The sequence below is a fragment of the Gouania willdenowi genome, chromosome 2 (assembly GCF_900634775.1).
Source record: "Gouania willdenowi chromosome 2, fGouWil2.1, whole genome shotgun sequence".
Classification (NCBI taxonomy): Eukaryota; Metazoa; Chordata; class Actinopteri; order Blenniiformes; family Gobiesocidae; genus Gouania; species Gouania willdenowi.
Window position 1 is genome coordinate 13,362,143 of NC_041045.1, and position 26,952 is coordinate 13,389,094.

Consider the following 26,952-nt stretch of genomic DNA (forward strand, 5'->3'; position numbering starts at 1 on the left):
TCACCACTAGAGGGCAGTCTATCTAAGGACAATGTGTAATTTGTGGCAATGCATGGAGGCTCCTAACTGCTGCTCTATTGAGCAGCGTAATTTCCAATGTTATCACGCTGTTTTGAATTTATCTTCACGTACCCCCTATGACAATTTGCGTACCCCACTTTGTGAACCAAGGCTAAAGCCCAAACTCCCAAAGATGTAATCGTAAGGAGCGTTATTATGTATTGCTGTCAAAAAACCCAAAATGTCCCATTTCTATTTCTAGAAAGCCATCAGTGAAGTTCCTGAGGGTTCAGGGCTCTATCCTCCTCCTCATCATCAGTGGTGCTACTGTGTCGCTGTAACCTGTAGGTGTCGCTGTTGTCCTGGTTCGTGGCTCCATCATCAGTCCTTCGTCATTCTGCCCACCTTCCTCCTCCTCAGCTGCACACTTAGCACGGCTTTATATCCCGGGTTATCTGCTTCACAGCCTGCGTTCACTGCCAACCTTTCCATGGATGTGTAGTTGCCTCGTGGATCCACCGCGGAGATTCTGCTACCTCCACGCCGGGCGGAAGCGCACTAATGTCGGGCTGACAGCGTCAGAAATGGTCGGTGCTCCGGTGGCTCCGTGGGTGGTGATCTGATGGAGGCTGGGGCCGGACAACGTGTCGGGGATGACGGTGAGAGTCTATAGAGATACACCGGGGGGACATGACGGGAAATGTATGTTTGTGAGCGATTAGACTAACATCAGCCCTCCGTGCTGATCCTCGCAGCTGTAGCCGATGAAGGCAGCTCTGCTCGGGCTTAATGAGGTCAGCTGGCCGCCTGTGATGGATGGAGGTGATGATCCACTCAGTGTGACCCGGTTTGTCCGCATCCAGGTCGATCATTGTGAATCCATTAACTCCTGTTACACCAGACGATGGAGCTTTGACCAACTGTTGGTGCTTAAATCTCCCAGCGGTCCGTAAATGCGTCTCAAACGGTACAAAATACCAATTTCGTCTTTTTTTCCTCCCTTTTTCTTACAAAATGTGTCATTTTTTCACAACACAACAGTGTCATTTATACCAGTGCTTTAAAAATAGTGCTTTCAAAATAGTTACATCTTTTATTTTGTCAAAGAAAGTGTAGGTCCGCAGGCCCTTTTAGGGTCGTTTGGTGACTACGGTGCACCTGTTATCACAGATGACACACAGACATGTGATTGTATTTGATTAAAGGGTTTTATTTAGTATAATGACAAATATAAGTGTTAACACAGGAAACAAAAAAGGCTTTGGGTTTTTTGGTGTCATTTTGTGCATCTTTTTCATTGTATTTTTTGTTTATCTATTTATTTTTTTGTGTGTATTATTGCCTGTGTTATTCTGTGTTTCTGTCAATTTGTGTATTTTAGTATTTGGTTTCTGTATTTCTCTGTCAATTTCTGTATTTGTATGTAATTTTGTGCATTTTCTTGTTTTTTGTTTTTGTTTTAACAAAGCCATTGAAATAGACTTCTTTTCACCTTGAAATGTATGGAAAACATGACATTTCTTGTTTGACTAAAACAAAGCTTGACTAAGTATAAATGCAAACAAAGAAGTAACTAAAACTAGACTAATCCTCGATTCAAACAAACACAGGCTGAGGAAAATACACACTAAGATGTATTGACCACAAAGAATTAACAAACTGTAAAATGACCAATGACTGTTAAAGATTTAAAAACATTTCTTAAGTCCATGCGTTCACCACATTTAGTGTCATTGCATGCTTTTATTTTTTATAAAATACAGTATGTGTGTGTGTGTGTGTGTGTGTGTGTGTATTATTCTCCTTCACCTGTTGAACCATAAGACTGTGCTGTGCTTTCATTGGTGATCATGTGATCTGGTGACTGCTTTATGATGGATTGTAATATTAATGTTTTGTTGTTTGTGTACTTTGAGACACACTGTAATTATCTCATGGCTCTTATTAGATTTAAATATTTATTGGTTGTCGTCTGCTCTGTGAAAACATGGATGTGATGGTGGGAAAAAGAGAGGAGAGCCTATTTTGTGCGGAAGTGCTAGTTACGTAAGAGATGTGACTGTGAGATGATTAAACATGCTGCTGCAGGTCTGTGTATGAGAGGTGAAGATCCACATTCCTTCTTCACTTATTCTCATCCCGTCATAAATAAAACCCAGGTGAAATGTCAACCACTCCTTTAGGAAGTTGAACCCTGCAACCAAATTCCTCAAAATCGGGGCACGTTTGCCCTAAAACTTCCACTTATTTTGCATTTCTTCATACATGCATGTTATTGCTAAACTAGAATAGTGAGGATGTCACATTGATTGTATTAGCAGTAGCTTAGTTAGCGTAGCATTAACTCGCTTCAGCATTATCATTACCCTTGTGTTAACATTAGCTCTAGCCAAGCATTAGCATTAGAATTGGCATTAGCACTAACCTAGCATTAGGATTATCATAGCATTATCATATCATTAACTAGCTTTAGCGTTATCGTTAACCTAGCGCTAGCATTAGCATATAGCGCTTTCTTTTTGGTGACAAAGTGCTTTACATGGCATTATCCTTTCGCTCCACACTTAGAGGTGGTAAGCTACTATTATAGCCACAGCTGCCATAGGCCCCGCCGAGTCCGACCACCAGCAACACTCACACACCACATTCATACTAGGCAATGTATTTAGTTTGGCATTAGCATTTAAAGTGGCATTAGCACTAATCTAGCATTATCATTAGATTAGCCTTAGCCTAATATTACTATTAGCCTTAGCCTAACATTAGCATTAACACTAACCTAGCATTAGCATTCGCCTAGCTCTAGCATTAGCCTAGCAATAGCATTTATCTAGCATTATCATTAGCCTAATACTAGTATTAGCATTAACATTAACCTAGCTTTAGCATAGGGATAGCATTAGCATTAATCTAGCATTAGAAATAACATTAACTTTAGCCGTGCAATAGCATTAACCTAGCAAAAATGTAACATTAGCGATAAGGTTGAAAAAGGTGTGAATGTGTTGAATGTATTAGCTGAACATGTTAAAGGTTGAATGGTTTGTAATTTGTTTTGAAGGTAAAAAGTGGAGCCTCTTAACCAGCTGTAGATATGGGAGCAGAAAAGCCAATGCAGTATCACAAAAAAATTAAGAACTCAAAAAGTTTATAAGTTACAAATGATAAAAGTACAAGCATAAGTCTAGAGAACTTTCTGAACATTTTGATAGCTTATTTGTCAAAATCGTACAAATGGTGTAGGAGGAGTTAACACAGATGGAGGAAAAACCTCATAAAACATGTTTTCTTAACTTCAAATGATATAGCTGCAGAAACTTTTCATCCAGAGATGGGCAACTTTCAAAAATGTCGATCTCATGATCTACATTGATGTCAGCATTTTGAATAATGACCAATCTGAGCATTAACACCGGAAACAACAAACGCTTTGTATGTTTTTGGAGTCATTTCCTAGTTTTATTGTTTTTGGAGCCATTTTGTGTGTACTTGTTCTCATTTTGTGCTTTAGAGTTATTTTTGTGTGTTTTTTGTAGTTATTTTGTGTATTTTCTCATAATTTTTTGTGTTTTTGGAGTTATTTTGTGTTTTGTTTTGTCCGTTTGTGTATCTGTCGAGACATTTTGTGCATTTATTTAGTTGTAGGGTTTTTTTTTTTTTTGTGGAAATTGCCATCATAATAATTGAATTGGCTGCAAATTACATCCCAAATTCCACTCGAAAATTGAAGGAAAACTGGGATGGTTTTGTTTATTTTTCGCGATTTTTGTGGAGGGATTTGAAATCCATGAAAGGGACAAAGGCCTCAGTGTATTCCTGCTTTCCCATCAGCAGATTCTCCACATTTAACCCAATCATGGGAAACGGCAGCAGTCTCAGCAGCAGCCTTATGTAACCCCCACAGTCTGTGTGTGGGGAGGTGTGAGAAAGAATGCCGATGCTCAGTTCTCATCGAGTCCTGCTGCTTTCTGGAATATTCAAACAGGTCACGTAATGCTGGGACATGAGTCACCTCAAACCTGTGAAGTGGTTCAGGCTTCAGGGTTTAATGGTGGCTGATCAGAAAGATCTCTGAGAAGAAGGCTCTGTTCTGGTTCTGTGAGAACTGTCGTGTGATTGGTCAGAAATTGTGCGTTTTTTTTTCTCCTTTCCTTCCTATTCCAGAAGAAAAATCTAATAAAGAAGGCAGTGGCTGTCCGCACGTAGACGTATCAATATGCCGACATTCTACCTGTATGTAGCACCTTTCATTGGCCAGTTTAGGTAACGTGATTGGTCACGTGATTAAGACGCAACATACTTGTACTTCTGTTTGCTATTAATACGTAGATTCTTAAAATACGTTACGGACTAACTAACCCTAACCCTAAACTATGTTACAGACTAACTAACCCTAACCCTTAACTATGTTACAGACTAACTAACCCTAACCCTAAACTATGTTACAGACTAACTAACCCTAACCCTTAACTATGTTACAGACTAACTAACCCTAACCCTTAACTATGTTACAGACTAACTAACCCTAACCCTAAACTATGTTACAGACTAACTAACCCTAACCCTAAACTATGTTACAGACTAACTAACCCTAACCCTAAACTATGTTACAGACTAACTAAGCCTAACCCTAAACTACGTTACGGACTAACTAACCCTAACTCTAAACTACGTTACGGACTAACTAACCCTAACCCTAAACTACGTTACGGACTAACTAACCCTAACCCTAAACTACGTTACGAACTAAGTAACCCTAACCCTAACACTAAACTACATTACGGACTAACTAACCCTAACACTAAACTACGTTTCGTAACTAACTAACCCTAACCCTAAACTACGTTACGGACTAACTAACCCTAACCCTAAACTACGTTACGGACTAACTAACCCTAACACTAACCCTAAACTACGTTACGGACTAACTAACCCTAACCTTATAAAGTGGATTTGAGTTTCTTGCCACCGTGAATTTGTACTTGTATTACTTGTTGAGCCATTTTTTGTTCGTACGGAATGGTTACATGACTTCCGGTAACGTCATCGGCCAAGTACGAATAGCACCGCGGGTTGTCTGTACGTCTACCTATGGCTAGCCACTTCGAATAAGGAACTTTGCTTTGGTTCAAAACAGCCAATCAAAATGAGTGTGGCGCTGTTGAGTCAAGGTTGGCGTCATTTATAATTGTAATCGTGTAATTGATCATTTATTAATTATTGGAAATCGGAGTAAACAATCTATAAAATATGTTTCACAGGTTTTCCCACTATCTGACAGTTCTCTTGAGGGTAATTTTACCATTTAAAAATAAATCAAATTAAATCATGGGCTTACTGATACTGACAGTGGTTAGGTTAACGCTATTATACGGTATACGTTTTACCGAATAAGTAGGTTTTGAGTTTAGCCTTAAAGGTGGAGAGAGTAGCAGCCTCTCGTACTAAGATGGAGGCGGAGCTGGCTCCAAAGGCGAGGAGCCTGGTAGCTGAATGCTCTGCCTCCTGTTCTACTTCTAGACACGTTAGGAACTTCCAGTAGACCAGCAAACTGAGAGGGGAGTGTTCTGCCCGGACGATAGGGCAATAGCAGGTCTTTAAGATCTCAGGGTTCTCGCCAGTTATATTATCTGATAGTGTTACCTAGTGGAAGCATATATATTGGGCATGACAAATCATAAATGTGGTTAAACTGGCTAAAATAAGCATGAAATATGGTCAACAGAGGTTAATGGATTTTTTAGAGCCGATGACCGATACGGACTGCCGATTTTCTTGAGCCGACACTACTTAACCCCCCTCAATTGACATCATAAAAATTACACAATGATGATAACAAATGGTACTAGTCTCAATTTTAGAAAAAAGGAACATTTATTGAAATGAACAAGTATAAAAAATTTAACAAATATTAAAAACAGGTGATGTAGAACAAGAACAAGTAAAACATATTTCTGCTCTCTGTAAATAATGCGGATCAGCGAACGCAGCAGCCGATGCCAATACACGTAAAAAATAGAGGTGTCCCGATCCGATATCGGATATCGGTCCGATATTAGCCTGAAAACGAATATCAGATTCAAATTTCTGAATTTTTTTCAATTTTATTTTTTTTCAATTCATTTGTTATTTATTTTATTCAATGGTAGAATACTGTGGATATAATGTTGAAGGTTAAAACTCATGTAACCAATTGGTTAATAATAAATGGGTCACTTTTTCTCATACCTACTGTTGCTGACTATTGTTCTCTGTTTGAGTAACAGCACTTGATCAAGCCTTTTCTAACATTCCACACTAAAAAATAAGTAATTATATTATTTTTATTAAAGAAAAGAGAGAGAGAGAGAGAAAAAAAAGTAAGTATGATTCATGCTGATATCGGATTAATATCGGTATTGGACGATACGCAAGGCTGCAATATTGGTATCATATCTGAAATGAAAAAGTTGTATCAGGACATCCCTATTAATAAAACGCCAAGAATTGGCCGATGTATTGGTCTATCACTAGTCAACATATGCAACATTAGGTGGAAAAAGTGGTGGCAGAGGTTTATAAGTTGGGAAAACATCTTGAAAGTGAAAAAAAAAAAATCATCGCTCTATGAGAACAACTATATTTCAACACCCGTCATTATGGAAAATAAGGATTTTTCTTGTTCTGCGTGTGACTTGGAGGATGTTTCCAGTCCTTATTAGCCTGTCTTTTGTCCCATTATCTGACTGCGATTTGCCATGTGACGCTACGAGGCCTTCCTCCCTGCACGTGTTTACATTTCCATGGCAGGTATTGATTCCCCGTGTGGTGAGATGGCAACTGTTGGCGTTCCATGTCATCAGCAGGCCCATTGACGTCTCTTTCCTGCCGGAAACAGACGCGGGAACCAGTGACGGGCTCTGTGGGGAGCTGGCAGCTTGCTCGCTACAGCCGGACACCTCAGATCTGTTTTTGGAATATGCTGAAAGCGTGGAATGATTGTTTTTGCAATTCTCGGTTCAGGGCACACAGAAAGTACGTCAATAATAATAATTCAAAGGGATTCATATCATAGTGATAAAATCAGCTTTGATTACAAATAAATAACGAGAATAATTGATAAGTGTTTAGAAACAGTGAAAATATATAATAAATTAAAAAATAATATGATAATTTAATAATAAGTTTATCAAATTTCAATACAACACGCAATTTTAAACAACTGTTAGAAACGTTCACTTTCTCAAACATAAATCTAGTTTAAATAAATTGCGCTATGAAGAAAAGAAGAAAGAGAAAAAGATTAAATAAATAAATAAAATACAGCCCCGCGACCCTGAAAAGGAGCACAAGTGGGATGGAACAGAATATTAAAGTATAAAAATATCTAAGCTGAAGCATCTTGTCACTTTGTGCACTAATCCTGGCTACTCTGTGTTTGTTACACATTATAACAAACATCATCTGGGGTCGCCAGAAATAAGTGAAAACCAAATAAAAGGTTGGAAATAACTGCATTACAGGCTATTAAACTTCCTGAAATGATGCCAAACATTTTAAAATGTGGTTAATGGTAATATTGTCATTAATTTAATACTAATACACCAAAACAACACTAACATTAAACCAGCCGTTTTACAGTGACAATATGGTGGATATATGCAATATTGTCCCAAAAACATGCATGTGAGCCTATTTCAGTGTCTGATTGCAATCGATTGAAAACTAATCTAAATATTTCCATTTCAGGAAGTGAATTCCGTATTCTCCGTCTTCTTCCGAGGCCTACGTTTCCTTGGCATGTATTTGTGATGAATATCACCCCCAGCAGGAATAAATATGCGGTGATTTGACGTCAGTGGGCTGAAATGATGGCACTTGTCGCGCTGCAGTGACTAATGCGTGATGAAGCTCTCCTTCACTTTCAAACACGTCTGACATGTGGCTTTTAGTCACAGCCGTGTTGGTGGAAGGTGACTCACTCAGTTTGTTTATAGGTTACTGCCTATAAACGATCCTTAGTGAGAATTATGTACAACATTATAGAACTCACTGCTGTACCCTATAGGAGAAAAAACCAAAAGTGTCACAAATTCTGCAGCTGTTTGTTAGTAAATGTGCCTGTGTAGCATTTTACATCACAACTTCATTTGAATTAAAATATAGAGATTAATATCGTATATCGCCATTTTGAGAAAAAATATCAAGATATGAGTTTTGGTCCATATCGACCAACCCAAGGCTGCGCAATTAATCAAAATTTGATGACAATTTCGATTATTACTCTCAACCATTACAAAAATAACATTTGAGAAAAAATGATTCATCTTTTTACATATGTTTTATTACCGGTAAGTGCAGTCAAGAGATGGTGATGGTGAGAATTATTAATTATGCTCTGGAATTAATTCATCTATTTTTTAATCTCACCTAAAAATTGCTGAGAAATGCCCTCAACTTGAGGTATTCTCACGTTACATTACTGTGGTAGATAAAAAGATTGATACATAACAAAGTGTCTTTATAAAGTCAGTTATTGTTTTTAACAGACTTGAACAGATGTTGACGTCACATTAGAGACTAGTTCCCAGAGCTATGGTGAGGCAAAGAAGTATTTAGTCAGCCACCAACTGAGCAAATTCCCCCACTTAAAAAGATGAGAGGCCTGTAAAATCACATTGTAGGATTTTTAATGAATTTATTTGCAAATTATGCTGGAATTATTAGTATTTGGTCAATAACCTCTAGAGCAGTGATGTTTTGGGGCTGTCGCTGGGCAACATGGACTTTCAATTCCCTCCAAAGATTTTCTATGGGGTTGAGATCTAGAGACTGGCTAGGCCACTCCAGGACCTTGAAATGGAGCTTGGAGCGTGACTGTTTGAGGTTGTGGACAGGTGTGTTTTATACCGATAACAAGTTCAAACAGGTGCCATTAATACAGGTAACGAGTGGAGGACAGAGGAGCCTCTTAAAGGAGAAGTTACAGGTCTGTGAGAGACAGAAATCTTGTTTGTAGGTGACCAAATACTTATTTTACCTATTTTACCAATGAATTCATTAAAAATCCTACAATGTTATTTTCTGGATTTTTTCCCCTCATTTTCCCTCTCATAGTTGAGTTATACCTATGATGAAAATTACAGGCCTCTCATCTTTTGAAGTGGGAATACAGAAAACGAATAAAGGTGAAACAAACACCTTTATTTGTTTTCTCCATTACCGATTTGCCAAAGTACGTGACCCAGAAGTGTACTCTCATCCGACGCTAAAGGCTATGCTAACGGCAGTTAGACAAGATCGCTGTTTCCAACTGTGCATCAGAAACGTGTCCTTTTTGCTTTAGCTGGTGTCGGGCACAGAACTTTTTCACGGACATTTCAGAGGATTTAGAGACTCCTAAGTGTTGCAGAGCTAAAGATATCACGGAATGTGTAACGCTTCACTTTCGGGTCACGTACTTTGGTCAATCGGTAATGGAGAAAACGAATAAAGGTGTTTGTTTTCCATTTTCTGTACCAAAGCAAAAGAGCTTGAATGTGAAAAACAAGGCGTTTTCCGTTTTTTCATTTTGGTTTTGGAAACAAATATCAAATAATGAGTGTTTATTTTGGTTCGAATGAGCGTTTTTTCCACACCCCTAAGAACATTGCTATGCTACATGCTTGTGTTGCTAAAACTGGACAAGATGACAGGGTTCAGAGCCAAAATAAATACTGTAAGTCCTGATGAATCCGCGTATCATTCGTTCATTAAATAAAATACTCCACTTGAGATGAGCTTTTCATAAATGCAAGCATCGAACTTGTACGATAAATATTGGTAGAAATATGGAAAATGTTGGTTTTTGACACTTGCCGCAACCTTGACCTTGACATTTTGGCTCCAAAAAGGGTCGACTGCGCATCCTTGACATTTCCTATTATTCATTAGTGCTGCATTAATAGCCTAATGAAGCAAGACGAGAAAGATTTTCTATTATTATTTTACATCATAATGCAGAGAGATATCACAGATTGTTGATAGCTACAACAAGCAGACGGCTTAGCAGGGTTTAAAGGGTTTGTGCATCAGTCGCTCAGAGCCAGACACATTGACACAGATGCACAGACTGAAGCGGAAAACGCCGGAAAAATACAGTATGCAGTGTCTGAGTCTCAGGTCATTAGTCCTCTAAAAACAGGGTTTAGACCTGACAAAACCAGGAAGGACTCACATGTTTTCACTTAATTTAAAAAATGAAATAATAAGAATAATAAAAAATATTGCCATTTCCGTTTCAGGAAGTGAATTCCGTATGTTCCGTCCATTTTACAGGATGACGGAAAATAAAAGAAAGGTCCTAGAAACGTCATTCAAGGGGTTTTATAAGCCTGGGCAATATATCGACATTCAAGATATATTGAGTTTCCTATTTCGGCGATATAGAAAATGACATTATCGCCTACTGTATATCAAGATTTTTATTTTTTTTTTAACTTGTTTTGATTTATACAATCACAGTCCAAATCTCATCAGAGTATTTAATATTCATAGAGTTCAGTCAAACAGTGTCTTTTATCATTTTTCAATATTTCTGAGATATTTATTTTGTATTAAAATACCCGTTTTAGCAGTCACTAAACAGCATGAAAAGCACAGTTTGATGGATTTCTGAGTGCGTCCAAACCCAGACCTTCCCCTAAACAAGTCACACAATAGAACTCACTCACACGTGCTGTCCCTGAGAGGAGAAAAAGCCAAAAATGGCACATATTGTGCAACTGTTTGTTAATAAAAGTACCTGTGCGGCATTTGTCATCAGCACATTTAACCCAGAATTCTCTTTCTGGTCAGACTTTGAGTTAAAAATATTGAGATTCATATAGTATATCATCATATCACCTAGATTAAAGCTATTTGTGACACGACGCAGCCACTTTTCCCCCTGAAAACACAATAGAAAATAGTGATGCACTTTAATTTTGACTCTGATCATTCTTTCTTTACTCTAAATGTGATTATTTCACTTTGAATGAGCTGCTGTTCTATTTGATGATCTAATAATAATTTACAGGCTAATTTAAAACAAGGTTTGAACAACTTTAAATTGTGCGTTCTGTCCTCACAGTGACTTGGTCTCAAACTGCAGCTACACCAGGACGTGCTTCCAGAGTGGGAGCAGGCAAGGCCAGTGATTGGACCCCACGCTGTTGCTAGGGGGGTTAAAGCTGAAAGCTTCTCTGCCATTGGTCAGGCTCAAATCAGCTGGGTGTAGGGTTCAATGGTTGGCATGGGAACAGACAGAGCTAGAACTCTTGTTGTTTTTCCTTTCCAACACTTTGTTTGGTTGTTTTCTTTAACAATTCTTTTTGTTCCTTTAATCTACTCATTAATGGTCCAATGAGTTTTTTCACTCATTAACAGTCCTATTCATGAGCCTTAGTCTTTGTTTTTTTTCACAAGTCATTATGTTGTATTTGTTGATGTCCTTATTCTCATTAGGAGTTGTAATTAGGGGTATATCCCAATTAAAAAATAAAAATAATAATCATTTAAAATCAAAGATGCCCTTAACTTTACATTTGAATATATAGAAATCATATTCTGGAGAGAAAAAAATAGGTTTGTCAAAATACAGATTCTTATTTTTTTATTTAAATTGTGAAGAATTTTTTAAACCAAAATATTTTCTTCTTATTATTATTATTGTTAATCTTATAACCTTCTTACAAACTGTTTGAACTCATAAACCAAAATAAAGTGCACATTTATTCATTTATCACCATGCAAAGTTGAACAAAAATACATATTTAAAAAAAAAAAAAAAAAGTATATAAAAATATGTAAGAAAAATTAGTTTATGTTCCCGGCTTGGAATTTACATATTTTTCTTAAGGTGTGTGTGTGTGTATCTCAATACGGCGTTATATCACGATATTTTTTCACACGATCAATTATTGATATGCTCGCGCTAAGTATCGATTTATTTTTATACATATATATTTTTTAATTTTTATTTATTTATTCTAATTTAAGATTTATTTTATTTTCAAAACCTTTTCTGTTTTTTCACAGAAATGTTGTCACTGTTTGTTGAAGGAACCAATATATTGTTTACATTATGACACTTATTTACATAAATGTTGCACTAAAATAGTGTCACTGGTTAAAACACTTTTTCAATTTATTGTCTTTCAGAGATATAAAATAAAAATGAGATTTTTTCACTTAATCTTTTTTTTTTCTTGTTATGTCATAGATTATCGCAGATTGATTTATGACCAATATATCGATAATCGCAGTATCATCATATCGTGAGATAGGGTTTGGATGTTGAAACGGGTTTGTGGTTAAAGAGACTTCGGCTTGATTTGGATCGGACGAGTTCGGGCCGTGTTTGTTGGAATTAAAGCTGTACCCCCGCCAGCGTGTCGTCTAAAGTAGCAGCACTGAAACAGTCACAGCACCCCCTATTGTTTAACATACTGTGCTATTGGTTTTTAATCCCCTCTTATTTGCATTGATTTTGAACCAATTAAGGATACAGTATATCCTTGCATCCCTATTTGTAATTGTTGTTGTTTTAATTCTCATCAAAGGTTGTATTTGCTGTGATGCTGTGTTCATACAGATTATATGAACAGTAGCGCATATCTAATACAGATCTACATGAACAGTAGCACATGTCTAATATAGATCTACATGAACAGTAGCACATGTCTAATATAGATCTACATGAACAGTAGCACATGTCTAATACAGATCTACATGAACAGTAGCGCATATCTAATACAGATCTACATGAACAGTAGCACATGTCTAATATAGATCTACATGAACAGTAGCACATGTCTAATATAGATCTACATGAACAGTTGCACATGTCTAATACAGATCTACATGAACAGTAGCACATGTCTAATATAGATCTACATGAACAGTAGCACATGTCTAATACAGATCTACATGAACAGTAGCACATGTCTAATACAGATCTACATGAACAGTAGCACATGTCTAATATAGATCTACATGAACAGTAGCACATGTCTAATATAGATCTACATGAACAGTAGCACATGTCTAATACAGATCTACATGAACAGTAGCACATGTCTAATATAGATCTACATGAACAGTAGCACATGTCTAATATTGATCTACATGAACAGTAGCACATATCTAGTATAGATTTATATGAACAGTAGCACATGTCTAGTATAGATCTACGTGAACAGTATCACATGTCTAGTATAGATCTACATGAACAGTAGCACATGTCTAATATAGATCATCATGTAGATCTAATATAGATCTACTTGAACAGTAGCACATGTCTAATATAGATCTAGCACATGTCTAATATAGATCTACATGAACAGTAGCACATATCCAGTATAGATCTACATGAACAGTAGCACATATCTAGTATAGAACTACATGAACAGTAGCACATGTCTAATATAGATCATGTAGATCTAATATAGATCTCCATGAACAGTAGCACATGTCTAATATAGATCTAGCACATGTCTAAGATAGATCTACATGAACAGTAGCACATATCTAGTATAGATTTATATGAACAGTAGCACATATCTAGTATAGATTTATATGAACAGTAGCACATATCGAATATGGATCTATATGAACAGTAGCGCATATCTAATACAGATCTACATGAACAGTAGCACATTTCTAGTATAGATCTGGCACATGTCTAAGATAGATCTACATGAACAGTAGCACATTTCTAGTATAGATCTACATGAACAGTAGCACATTTCTAGTATAGATCTACATGAACAGTAGCACATGTCTAGTATAGATCTACATGAACAGTAGCACATGTCTAGTATAGATCTACATGAACAGTAGCACATGTCTAGTATAGATCTACATGAACAGTAGCACATGTCTAGTATAGATCTACATGAACAGTAGCACATGTCTAATATAGATCTACATGAACAGTAGCACATATCTAGTATTGATCTACATGAACAGTAGCACATATCTAGTATAGATTTATATGAACAGTAGCACATATCTAGTATAGATTTATATGAACAGTAGCACATATCGAGTATAGATCTATATGAACAGTAGCACATATCGAGTATAGATCTATATGAACAGTAGCACATATCTAAAATGGATCTATATGAACAGTAGCATATATTTATTATTGATCTATATGAACAGTAACATATATTTATTATAGAGCTATATGAAAAGTAGCACATATATAGTAGAGATCTATGGGACTACTTCACCGTTTGAGAGCCTGTGTGCCACCATGTTGGAATGATGTGATTGATGACGTTAATCACCCCTTTTAGCCCATTGTAGTTCTATTGGAGTGAAGCATACAGGACCGGTGTTCTTGTCAGAAATGGTTGAATGTATGGTTTAAGTCTGGATTTTTTGCTCTTTTTCTCGTCTTTTACTGATTCTAGTCCCATTTTTAAAAGTCAATAAAAGGAATATGGTGCAAAATAATGCGTTTTGTTAGGCATAGATCTTTTATAAGGACATTTCAATGGTTTTAGGCCACATTTGTAAAAACAGTGGAGGACCCCTTTAAGAGTGACACAGGGAGAAACGCCAGAGCTCCAGATATCTGTTGTGAAACTTAGAGGTTTGACATTGTTTATCTTCTCTAATATGCGTTTGCGCACCTTACCATGCAACTCAGGTAGCGCTGTCTCGGACAAATATTTTCGGCTCACCGTCTCGTAACGTGAATGCTGGAATCCCATGTCTCCTACAACAGATAGAGGTTGTCCATTCTCAGGGGGCAACAGTGCACCGTGTTCACAGAATGATCCACCTGTTGTTGGGCAGGTGAGAACTGATTGGTCAGGGGGCGGGGCTTTCATACACGCTCAGATCCTAGCCAGAACAAAACCTACTACCGACCAGGTTTGTCATTCAGCCTAAGTTACCATGGTGATTTAGCCCCGTACGAAGTTAACCAGCATCCTAGAACAGGACACAATGAATGAATCCTGGAAGTTGGCGCGATAAGAGGAGATCTAGCTTTATAGCACAGAACCTAGTGGTTGTATTTGTTGTTTTAATTCTCATTAGGAGTTGTTTGTTGTCGTAATTGTTTTTTCGCTCTCATCATTAACCATTGTGTTTGGTTTGTAACTAAATATTGGTTGTATTGGGGCTTCTTTTATTTCTTCTTTCACAGTCATACAGACAGCGGTCTGTTATCCTCTCTGTGCTTTTCTCTATTTAGAGGATGATCCGTCTGCGTTCAAAAACAGCAGTGTACACATGCCTCAGGGTGGCCCAGTTGTAAGCTGCTAATCCTCGCCAAAAGATGATTATTTATGTCATGTTCAAATGAAAAGTAGGGATAAATATGTATTTGTGTTATTTTTTGTACTGTGTGTGATCTGAGCGTGTGTCGGGCCTTTTTCCCTTCTAACTAAAACGTAACAAACAACCTTTTAACTAAAGTTAACTAAGGGTGTGCAGTCTGACGATATTAGATCGTTAAGGATTAAAACATGACGAGATCTACCAAATCACGGAGTCTGTGTGCCCATACACGGCACATTCAAAGGTTTTTTTTCCATCTGTCCTCTGTAAAACTCCATCAGTTATGTGGGGTCCATCAAACCCCACAGATCAAAAATATGTAATTTTTAATATGTTTTTGCCCCCAATCTAAATATTGTTTATGATGTCCACCGAGCCAGTGAATTATTTTTCATTGTCAAAATAATCCCTTGATAAACTATTCAAAACAATGCAATTGAACTAAAAATAAATCTTGAATGAAATAAATAAAGGAATGATACAAATGAAGAAGAAGCCTATTAATTTAAATTCTGGTTCTATAGTAAACAATGCAAAACTGCATAATAGTTCTTTTGCTTTTTAAAAGTGCAACGGAAAATGTATTTTGTGCCTTAACAATTGGACTTAAAAAAGAAAAATTAAAAAAAAAAAAAACAGTCATCTCACTGTAATTAGGTCAGATATTTGTTTGGACCAGCAGAGGTCGGTTGGCATACAGATATCTTGCAGTGAAGAAGAGATGCTATGCTAATAGAAAAACGTGACTTTTACAGATATTCACGTAATATTACAAATATTTTTTGGTGCTAAAGAGGTAAAAAATTATTTATGAACATGTTTAAAAGTAGAAGGCGGCCAGAAAGAAAGTATTAGCATTTTTCCATTTCTATATAATTTATTCCAACAAAAAAAAAAATCCCAAATGCTATATTAAAGCTGCAGTATGTATAATGGTGAGGCGCTCCCCCCCCTCCCCTCCTGAATGAAACTCTTCCGTGCACGCGCACACTGTGGAACTCTTTGCGACTGTTTTCTCTATAGACTCTATAATGTAGGGACTTTCGCAAAGGCAGCGCGGCAAAGGTGAGGGCCGTTTATTGCCGCTTGCAGCTATATTTCTTCTTTTATTTTGTGCTATTGGAGCATAATTTGGAAACAATTTGGTATAGATTTAAAAAAAAAAAAAAGGAAGGTAGTGGAGGAAGCTGTGATATGAAGGAAAGGGTTGAGATAGAAATACACTCATGCATATCAGAGTAAAGTTCCCCAGACAGGAGTTACATAAGCTTCTCTGACCCAGAAACCTCCTTCAGGCAGAACGAGGAGGAAAATAGACGATTCCAATATGAGAGAATGACGGCAGTAGGAGATGAGGTTCAAATGAGGAGAAACCAGATCTATTCTCCTCGCTCGTCCTCTTGCAGTGACTGGAAAATCTAAAAAAAAAAAATTGTTCCATGATTATTCAACAGGCACACTGTAAATTTGTGATTTGATTGGATGAATCCTTTTTTAGATATGGCCAATTCAGTGAGGTGTGTAGTGTTTGTGTCGATTTATTATTCTTCCATTTTCAGCTTCCAATATCCCAAAACCTACAGCATATAGAAAACTGCAATTTGGTATAGTAATACAACTACTGTCAGAAAAAAACCCCCAATAAACAATAAATGATTATGAGATGCAGAGCCAAGCTACAATGACCTCAGGTACAGGATTTCCAATATCCGTGAGTGGTGAATTAACCAAAAGTTGGGACCCAAAATAAAGAAAAATAGTTTTATATCCCAAGAAAGAGTAATCTTTATACTATAATATGTGTTTGTTTGATGGAAGGGCCACATTATCAACATTCATGACTTAGCATTTAGAATAATGACCATTCTGAGCATTAATACAAGAGTTTTTATAGTTATTTTGTTTGTTTTTTCATTCTGTGTATGTTTGTTGTCTTGCTTGTTATGAGGCATTTTGTGCATTTCTGTTCTTTTGTGCATTTTTCCTGGAATATGTATTTTTTTTTTTAAGTCATATTTTGTATTTGTGTTGTAGTTTTTGTGTATTTCTGATGTTGTTTTGCTTGTATATATTACTGTGGGTTTACGTAGTAATTTCTTTGGTGTTTCTCTTGACTTTTTGTCTACTTTCACTTTTATGTAATTTTGAAAATTTTTCGAGTAATTTTTTTGTATTTGCGTTGTCGTTTTGTGTTATTTGGAGTCATTTTATGTATTACTGTTGTTGTCTTGTTCATTTTTATACTAGTTCTGTGTGTTTTCAGAGTATTTTCTGTCTTTTTTCTGTATTTTTATGTATTCTTTCGTTTGTGTATTTTTCTGTCATTTTGTAAGTTTACTTTGGGGGCCGCATAAAATTAGACCGAGGGCCGCATGTGGTCTACTTTATAGTAGCAGATATTTAATGTATTCTGAGAGAGTAGGTGGAGCTGTGTTACTATACCAAATTTCAGTTTCCTATGCAGTGTAATTTTTGAGATATTGGAAGCTGAAAATGGAGGAAAAAAAAGGACGCACGAAAATCAACACGCACCCCTCTCACTAAATAGTCCGTATCTCAAAAAGTATTCATTCCATCAAACTAAAAATGTACAGTGTGCAGTGCTGTTAGCGACAGACCGCAGCCTGCTCAGCTACTACACACAATACACAGCACACACAGCCCCACACACATAAAGACACACACAGCAGCGAGAAGTACATGCACGTTCCCGCACACACAGAGACAGACGGGGATACACACACAATGTGTCTGTACATACGCACATAGCTTGATGAACAGAGTCACAAACATCACCGCTACACGGAACATTAGACTTCCTCATTAAAACTGTCAATCAGTGCTCACTGAGGGCTGTGATTGGAGGAAACCCAATAGGAGGGGCGGGGCCAACAGTGAAAGTTGGTGACACACCAAATCTGTTTCAGCCAATAGCAAAAATCAGTTGTAATAGCGCGTTAAACCATTAGTGGCCAGGATATCTGACATTTTACAACTAAATACGCAAAATTAAAATACTATTACTAAAATGTTAAAAGTTGGACTAGGATCAATTTATAGCACTACTTAATACTCAAATACATATGTATTCAGCAGAAAAAAGTGGGTTTGGGGTTTAGTTACTCAACAATTGGTAAAAACTTGCGTGGGATTTCCTGAAAAGTCGTTGAAATAACATGGAATGACCCAAAAGTTTCAGTATCAGTCTCGTGACAATAGGTAGGACATCGCGTGACGTTAAGTATCGCGAGATCTCGTTGTGCAACATATGGTCCCACCTGAGTAAACGGTCCCACATGGTTTCTATAGGCCGTAGCTTCAATGTGGGTGGACATGAATGTGAACCCTGCTCATCTTCAATCATCTTCTTCTCTGTATCTGCAGGTCGATCTGTTTTCCACGGCACTGCTCCTTGACGCTCCATCTCCGACGTGATCACCTCATCCTCCGCTGCCTCCTCCTTCCGTCTCCATGACGACGACCTTGGACCCCCCGCTGCTCCTCCCGGACCAGGAGCTGAGCCCCGAGCGGCTGAGCGAGTGCGAGGGCACGGCCGGTCGTTATAAGGTGGTCCCGTCTGTTGTCTGCTCCATGTGTTGCCTCTTTGGCATCATCTACTGCTTCTTTGGTGAGTTGGAGACAGAAAAGCGGTGAAAGGTGGCGGATTTTAGTGCTAAGCTAACTATGGAGGTAGATTTGTGTCTTTATTATTAGTGAGGATATATTATCTGTTTTTTCTTCGCTCTGCGTTAACTCCTCCTACACCGTTTGTCCAATTTTGACAAATAAGCTATCAAAAAATTGAGAAAGTTCCAGAGATTTATGCTATTCACTTTTATAATTTGTACCTTTTAAACTTTTTACATTTGTTCTTTCCCATTCATTTTTATTGGAAATTTTAACCCCTTCATCCCCAGCCATTGTTCAACCAATTTTGACCTTTAAGTCCGCAACTCTCAGATCCCCCTCCCCCCCTCCCTCCCCGCTGCTCTCTTGCCCTGCCTCCAAACTTTCCAAAGTCCCTCGCTCAGAGAAGCTAACAAGCTAACGTTAGTCCAACAGCAACATCACAGTAATATAACATGCACTGTTAAAATCATATTACTGCAACGCTTCTCTCTTTATGTGCACAAACCTCAGCAGCAGCAACAACTCAGTGTCACTTACAGCAGCCATACGGAGGCTGCTGCGCGCACATGAGTTCTAGTGTAACAATTACAAATCAAACAATGTCAATCAAGCAGCAGTAATTACCTTTCAAGCAGAAAAGTCACCAATTCCATCTCCTCCACACCGTACACTGTAAAAAAGATGGCGCTCTCGCTCCGGGAAAGGGGCGGGGCCTGTGAGCAACAGCTGTCAGATAGCCCATCAAACACAATCCTGGCTCTAATTGGTTCTTCTTGCTCAGTCACGGTACATTCTGGCAATCTGCCAAAGGCTGCAGGAGCAACAGGGGGGCTCAATGAGTCTGTTTTTTTTCACACAAACTACTAGTTTGATGTAAAGCTGTCCTTACATAGTGACAGCTTTAGCAAATATGACAAGTCACTTTTATAAGAGTTGCAGACTGCACCTTTAACATGTTCAGCTACTAACTTCAACCTTTTCAATCCATTTTAACTTTATTGCTAATTTTCAGCTAATGCTAGGTTAGCCATTCTTCAACCAATTTTGACCATTTCAACCTTTAACATGTTCAGCTACTACCTTCAACCTTTTCAACCCATTTCACCCTTTTTACTAATTTTCAGCTACTGCTAGGTTAGTGCTAACACTAGGTTAGTGCTAACACTAGGTTAATGTTAACTCAAGGCTAATGCTAATACTAGGTTAATGCTAATGCTAGAGTAATGCTAGGTTAGAGCTAATGCTAAGTTCATGTTATTGCTTGGGTAATGCCAATATTAGGTTAGTATTAATGCTAGGTTCATGTTATTGCTAGGGTAATGCTAATATTAGGTTAGTGTTAATGCTAGGTTCATGCTAATTGTAGGTTCATGCTAAAGCTAGATTAATGCTAGGTTAGTGATGATGGTAGGTTAATGTTATTGCTAGGGTAATGCTAAGTTATGTGCTAATGCTAAGTTCATGCTAATACTAGGTTCATTCTAATGCTAGATTACTGCTAATGCCATGTCAATGTTATTGATAGGCTATGTTAATGTTATGCTAATGATATATCAATGTTGATGCTAACTCATGCTAGTTAATGTTTATGCTGGCTACTGCTGTTACTACTACAAAATTGTGCTAATGCAGCGCGGCACGGGCCAGCACCTGCATCCTCACTTGCATTTGCTTCAGGAAATGCAAATATTCTAGTTGTTACGAATGCGGAAGCTCCGCCCACCGTGGAACGTTTGTGTCAAAATGATTCAATCCAAGAAAACAGCTTCAACTCTTTTTTCACTTCAATCAAAAGAAAAAAAAAAGTTTTCAAATGCGTTTTTTTGGGACTCAAATACTTTTTTTCTTTGATTGAAAATATTTATTTTGATTGAAGGGATTTTTTTTTTTATTAAATTTTTTTTTTATTGGATTGAATAATACGCAAAAGGATGACAAAAAATACACAAAAATTAAATACACAATAGGACAACAAAAATGACTTTAAAGACATAAAGGGGCGGATTCCCTTAAGGTTTCCAGGGATTAAAACGCGTGCAAACGTCATAAGGGGTACAAACCCTCACAATGCGCCCACAATCCATTTAGCGCGTTCCCGTTTGATGAATATCTAATGCAGGTGGATCTCATAAGGGGGAAATACAAATAAATGAATGCAGTTGAGAGTTGTGACAGATTTGTGGCTAAGGTCACGACCTTTTCTCCTTCCAGGCTATCGCTGCTTCAAAGCGGTGATGTTCCTCACAGGCCTGATGTTCGGGTCCGTGGTCATCTTCATGCTGTGCTACAAGGAGCGCGTCCTGGACACCCAGCTGAGCGTGGAGGCGTCGGTGGGCATCGGGCTGGGCATCGGCACTCTGTGCGGCCTGGTCACCATGCTGGTGCGCAGTGTGGGGCTCTTCATGGTGGGCCTGCTACTGGGCCTGCTGGTGGCCGTGGCCGCCCTGGTCGGCATGGAGGAGCTGTCGGACGGGCCGCCGCGCTCCGTGTGGGTGCCGCTGGGCGTGCTGCTGGGCTTGGGCATGCTGTTCGCCGTGCTCACCCTGCAGTGGCAGCGCCTCTTCACCACGCTCTCCACGGCCGTGTTCGGAGCGGCCGTCATTACGGTGGCATTGGATTACTTCGTGGAACTCTTCGCCCTGGTGCTGTACATGTGCGGGCGGATTAAGGCGGAGTCGGCCAAGCCCGTGTGCTGGGTGACATGGGTGGTGCTGGGGGTGTGGCCTGCTCTGTCCCTGCTGGGCATCATCATTCAGTGGAAGGTGACGGCGGAGGGATACTCCCACACCAAAGGTAGCTTTCACCTGAATGAATGTAGGGCTGCACGATTATGGTAATCACCATTATTTAGATCAATATTGTAATCACGCTTAATAATCACAATTATTCATCATACGTGAACAGTTTAGAGCAGTGGTTCCCAAACAGGGGTACGTGTACCCCTAGTGGTACATGAGCAGGGAATGTTCCTAGTTCCTTATTTAGGCTATTTTTTAGACAAATTCATCACAAACACGCAGTATTATTGCTCAATAAAATATTATATTTTCTTGTAATTTATTGAAACTGGATAATTTTATGCGGTAGAGGCCACTTTATCATACATTTTAAAAATAGGAGACAATAATTAGCCACATCATACAAAGGAGAGCGTATTGAAGTAATTACATGTAACATTAATTACACATCAAATTCCACTCATTGTTTTGAATTTGGGAACCAATGTTGTAAACACATTTAGATATACAGCAGAGCCGCGTTTTAAATGTCAAAATCTCAGACGATCGGTAAATTTAATAGTGGAGATCAAAATCGTAATCATGTTTAAAATTGTGCAGCCCTACCTTTTATTAAGTCATGTGCTTAATAATCATTTTAATCACAATTTTCATATATTTGGTAACACTTTAGTTATAGTTTCATACATACAAGTCTGACATTACACTGTCATTAGCTTGAATAAGTTGTCATGAAGGCTGTGATTAAGTGTTGTTTGATTTGATCCGGCACCTCATTTTTTATTCATTTATTTATTTTTTCCTAGCATCTTATTTGCTTTTAGGTGTTTCGATAAAATTTCGAAGTATTATATTTGGACAACTGCGTCTTTTATTGCGTTTCAGTTGACTTTCATTGCGCACACAAAATTTTATGTAAAAACTGAACACGAGTGAGGAAGAGAGGGGAAAGTCAGGCCACGCCCCCACGCTATGTCTAAAGTTTTTCTTGTCAGTTTGAAAGACGGTAGAAAATAGCAAAAAAAAAAAAAAAAAAAAAAAGGCGGTTGGATTTAAAGAGTTTTTTTAAGCCAATAAGTGAAACTAAGCCTGAGGTAAAGAAATCCATGGTTGTTTATGTGGAAATCGCAGCAGCAGTAGCTAGCGTAGCGACTAGCGTCACCTGTAGCGATGATGCTAATGCAGGAGCAACAGACTGGACACAGGAGGAGAACTGTCCAGGGGACGTGAGGAGGACTCAGGGACAGAGAGAAGAGGAGACGACGGGGATATTAAGACACAAGCTCAGTTCAAAGCTTAGATGAGCTGCTGCTCTAGGTTTATGAAAGACAAGGCAGGCCTCGGCTGTGAAAAGTACAAATTCCTCCTTTTCTTTTGGACAAATAAAAGGTAAGCACACGTTATATTTACATTTTCTGCTGTGCTGCTGATTCATTAGAGGAGTTATGACCTTTATTATTATTATATGGGTGTAAATGTTAAAAGTGGCTAAATTTGTGGGGGTTTTTGCGCTGTCCTTGGTGCTGAAACATGGTAGATTGAATTATTTTATTAAACATTTAGGTTAACTGGTTGTTTGTGTTCACGTAATATTATTGGCCCATTTACACTTTAAAAAATGTTATATTCCATGATGTTTTTGTCTCTCTTTTATTGTCGGAACAACACGCGGCTGGTGTCCTGGGACCTGATGATTTACAAATTAAGCACTGTCTAACCCCACTACATCCATTCACCTAACCCAAAAAATGCCAACATAGCTCCAAATTTGTCATAATTTCACAAAAGGTGTCATAATTTAGCGAACAACACTTAATGACAGCCTTCATGACACTTTATTCATGATAATGTCAGCGCAATGTCAGATGTATGTATAAAAAATCAAGTAAAGTGTTACGTTACATTCTTTAAATGTGTATTTTTTCTTTACGCCTATTTCGTCTCATATTCAGCTTTTTATTCACCCCGTCCTTATCTATATCTCTCTGTTTTTTGGACTCATTTTCTGTATTTTTGTTGTCATGTAGTTCATTTTATTTACTTGTTTTTTTGTTATTTTTGTTTGTTTTGTGTTCCTGGTTAGATCGTTCTACACCTCTCTATCAGATGTTGGCGCTTGTTTTTTAACCTTGTATTTTATTCCTGGGGTCCAAAGCCATTGACCAACTTCTCCATTCCATCCCAGTCATCATCAGCCGGCAGCAGAGGAGGATGCAGGTGATGCGGATTCGCCAGCGCGACGATCGCTACCGAAACAAGAAGAAGAAGAAGTCCCAGCCCAGCGCGTCCTCTCAGTTTAACCAGAGCAAGCAGCTCCAGATGGAGCCCGCCTACCGCCGCAAACCCAACCCCATCCGTCGCTACGACACCGACGTCCTGTCGCCGGTGAGATGGACTTTTCACTTGTTGTTGTCGTTTTGGGTCTGGAGGCTGTTAGTGTGTTTTTTTTGTCATATTGTATAATTTTGTGGTTTTATTTGACCATTTTGTGCTTTTTGCTGTCGTTTAGTATGTCTTAAGTCATTTTTTTGTACTTGTCTGTCATTGTCTTGCCATTTCATGGGTTTTTGACATTTTGTTTTTGTGTTTTGCTGTCATTTGTTGTATTTGTGATATCATTTTATTTGTTGTTTCGTGTGTGACAGGGTTGGAGTCAATTACAGATGTAATTGTACTTGAAAAAAATCTGTTGCTTTTGTAAACAATTGTTAATTCTATAAAAACTGGCACGAAAACCAAGCCACGAAAATGGCATAAAAAATTTGTGAATTAAATTTATTTGTGATTAGGCATAAAATCGGAAAATTTCTGGAATTTTTTTTCTGAGATAAGGCTATCATAAGAACTTAAAAACTGGTTGAATATCATGAGAACCCTTAAACTGGGGTGCAAGTCCAGTAACGCATAAAAATGTTTCATGGGGTTATTTATTTCAGGCTAAGTAATTGTGGTTAGTTAAATTCTAGTAATTGAGAACATCATTGTAATTGAATTTCAGGGGAAAAATTATAATTGTAATTGGAAAAAAATGCCAGTCACCGTAATCATAATTGAGCTGTAATTAAGCATGGATAATTGAAGACGTAATTGTAAAATGTAATTGACCCCAACCCTGGTGTGTGTTCTTTTAGCTATTTTGTTGTGTTTTTGGCCAATGATGTAAAACATACTGTCGCTACATGTTTCTGGCACTGTTTGTGTGTGTGTGTCATATTTGCAGCGGAGCCTGTGCGATCACCGTGTAAGAGTGTTAATGCATAAAATTGGTTAATATTAGCGATAATTCATCAGACAATAAACGGACACACTCTGAAAGTTTCACATTACTACGGCACAGACGTGTTTCTAGTCAGATATCCGTTTCATTTTGGGTGCAGTTTCCTGTTTTTAGTAATAAAGAACCTCATGGAATAGTTACAGCCTCAATAATATAGGAGACGTCCTCACTATTGCTCTGTTTTTTCTTCCATTGTCGCTAACGCCTCCTACGCCGTTTGCCCGATTTTGACAAATAAGCTATCAAAAAATTCCAAAAGTTCCCGAAATGTATGCTTGTATTTTTATAATTTGTAACTTTTAAACTTATTACTTATTTTTTTTTTCCCATTCCCCAGCCATTTTCAACTTTATTGCTAATGTTCAGCTATTGCTAGGTTAATGCTTAGCTAATGCTAGGGACCCTAGCATTAACACTAACCTAGCAATAGAATAACCCTAGCCTAGGATAATGCTATTGCTAGGTTAATGCTAGCTAATGCAATTGCTAGGTTAATACTAACATTAGGCTAATGCTATACTAATGTTAATGCTAATGCGAGTTAATGATAATGTTAGCTAATGCTAAGCTAATGCAGTGCGACATGGGCCAGCAACTACATCCTCATTTGTATTTTTTTTAGGAAATGCAAATATTCTAGTTAATTTTTTTTATCATTAAATAATATCATAAACAGATAAATGTGTAATTGGCTTATCCTGTCTTATGGGGACATTTCTAATAAAAATACAATATGGGGACCCAAAGGTTCTGCTGTAAAAGCTTTCCATTTATTATAAAGATGGACGGCGAGACTTCCATCTTTATAATAAATGGATCGTTTTTGCTTCTTATGGAACTTTCTCTTCAGTTTTAAATAATCCTCCCCTTCCTCCTTTGTTCCAGAGCTACATCCAGAGTTTCCGTGACCGTCAGGTCCAGGCTCAGCCCTTCGGAGGCTCTCACTCTGTGGTGGATATGGGATACGACTGCGGCGCCACCGGGCCCCTTACTGGGGCGCCGGGGCCTTTGCTCCGGATGTGACAGCGCTGAAGCAGGGAGAGCCGTTTAACCCTTTACTAACACAGCTCCGAGCCAGTTTGGGTTCAAACCCACCTCAGGTTGGTTCCGTGCCATCTGGACTACGATCAGAGGAGGAGCGCTGGAGTCAGGACACACACACACACACACACACTCCTCCCTGAAGGTGCCTTGTTCCTGACGTCAACGGCTGATTCCCAAACCGGAAAAGTGTGGAAGACAAACTGTTGGAGGACTTTTCAGGTAGGACGGTTTCACACCGACACCCCAGCAGAGACTGATCAACACTTTTAGAATTCTAGTTTATAAGTAGCCAACGATCAACCATAACATTAGTACCACCATAATTGAGTCTTTTATTTTGAAGGGAATTGATGTTAATACTGCAAAGTGCCCTGATTTAATTAATTTTTTTGTTTTTTAAGAAAAAAAGGGTTTTTTGTTGTATCGATGATGGTCAGTAATCTTTGCTATAATAAATAATTACAATGATTGTACTATTATTTATTCATTACAGAATTATGAAAATGTTTTTTTAATTGTAAACATCTTAAAATCCAGATTAAAAAAAAGTGAAATTATATTTTTAATTCAGTCAAATATGACATAATGCAGTAAATGGATTTTGAACAAATTTACTTCGATAACATAAAAATGTATGAAATAATAAATAAAGAATGGTTACAAAATTCAAACAGATCAATCTCAGTGAGGTGTCGTCGTGAGGCCGTCCTGTACGTGGCCCCTCCCTCCATCACGTGCACTGACACTCTTTACGTGGGACCGCTGTCGTCACCAGTAAAATGTGAATAGTTTTTTTTTTCCTTCTTAGTGAGAAGCTGAAGTGCATGAGCTCATCCCTCAGTCACGCCCACATCCACGTGAAACCTGTGCATTAGGAAAATCACTTCCTGCCTTTTTTTTATTTTCTTCTTTTTATGGACACGATTATTTCCCACGGGATGTATTTATTTGTTAATTTATTTGTGT

At 38.0% G+C, this 26,952-nt stretch overlaps 1 protein-coding gene across 4 annotated transcripts; it reads left to right on the top strand.

Annotated features, from left to right (window-relative positions):
- Window positions 1–168: 168 nt before the first annotated feature.
- tmem198ab (transmembrane protein 198ab) lies at window positions 169–26,918 on the top strand. 4 transcript variants are annotated; one of them, XM_028471775.1, is made up of 7 exons: window positions 169–659; window positions 756–822; window positions 902–967; window positions 18,682–18,925; window positions 21,139–21,720; window positions 23,851–24,050; window positions 25,828–26,918. In XM_028471775.1, the coding sequence occupies exons 4-7, from the start codon at window positions 18,769–18,771 to the stop codon at window positions 25,963–25,965; spliced, it is 1,077 nt and encodes a 358-aa protein (XP_028327576.1). In that variant the 5' UTR covers window positions 169–659; window positions 756–822; window positions 902–967; window positions 18,682–18,768; the 3' UTR covers window positions 25,966–26,918. The 4 variants fall into 4 exon arrangements, with proteins under 4 accessions (XP_028327576.1, XP_028327591.1, XP_028327568.1 ...); XM_028471790.1 differs by lacking the exon at window positions 902–967; XM_028471767.1 differs by lacking the exons at window positions 756–822; window positions 902–967 and having other exon boundaries at window positions 170–659.
- Window positions 26,919–26,952: the final 34 nt, after the last annotated feature.

Excerpts from the sequence above, each read along its gene's own strand:
- tmem198ab (XM_028471775.1), top strand. The coding sequence starts at position 18,769 with ATGACGACGACCTTGGACCCCCCGCTGCTCCTCCCGGACCAGGAGCTG. Across the intron at positions 18,926-21,138 it reads CATCATCTACTGCTTCTTTG|GCTATCGCTGCTTCAAAGCG; the intron begins GTGAGTTGGAGA and ends TTCTCCTTCCAG. Across the intron at positions 24,051-25,827 it reads ACACCGACGTCCTGTCGCCG|AGCTACATCCAGAGTTTCCG; the intron begins GTGAGATGGACT and ends CCTTTGTTCCAG.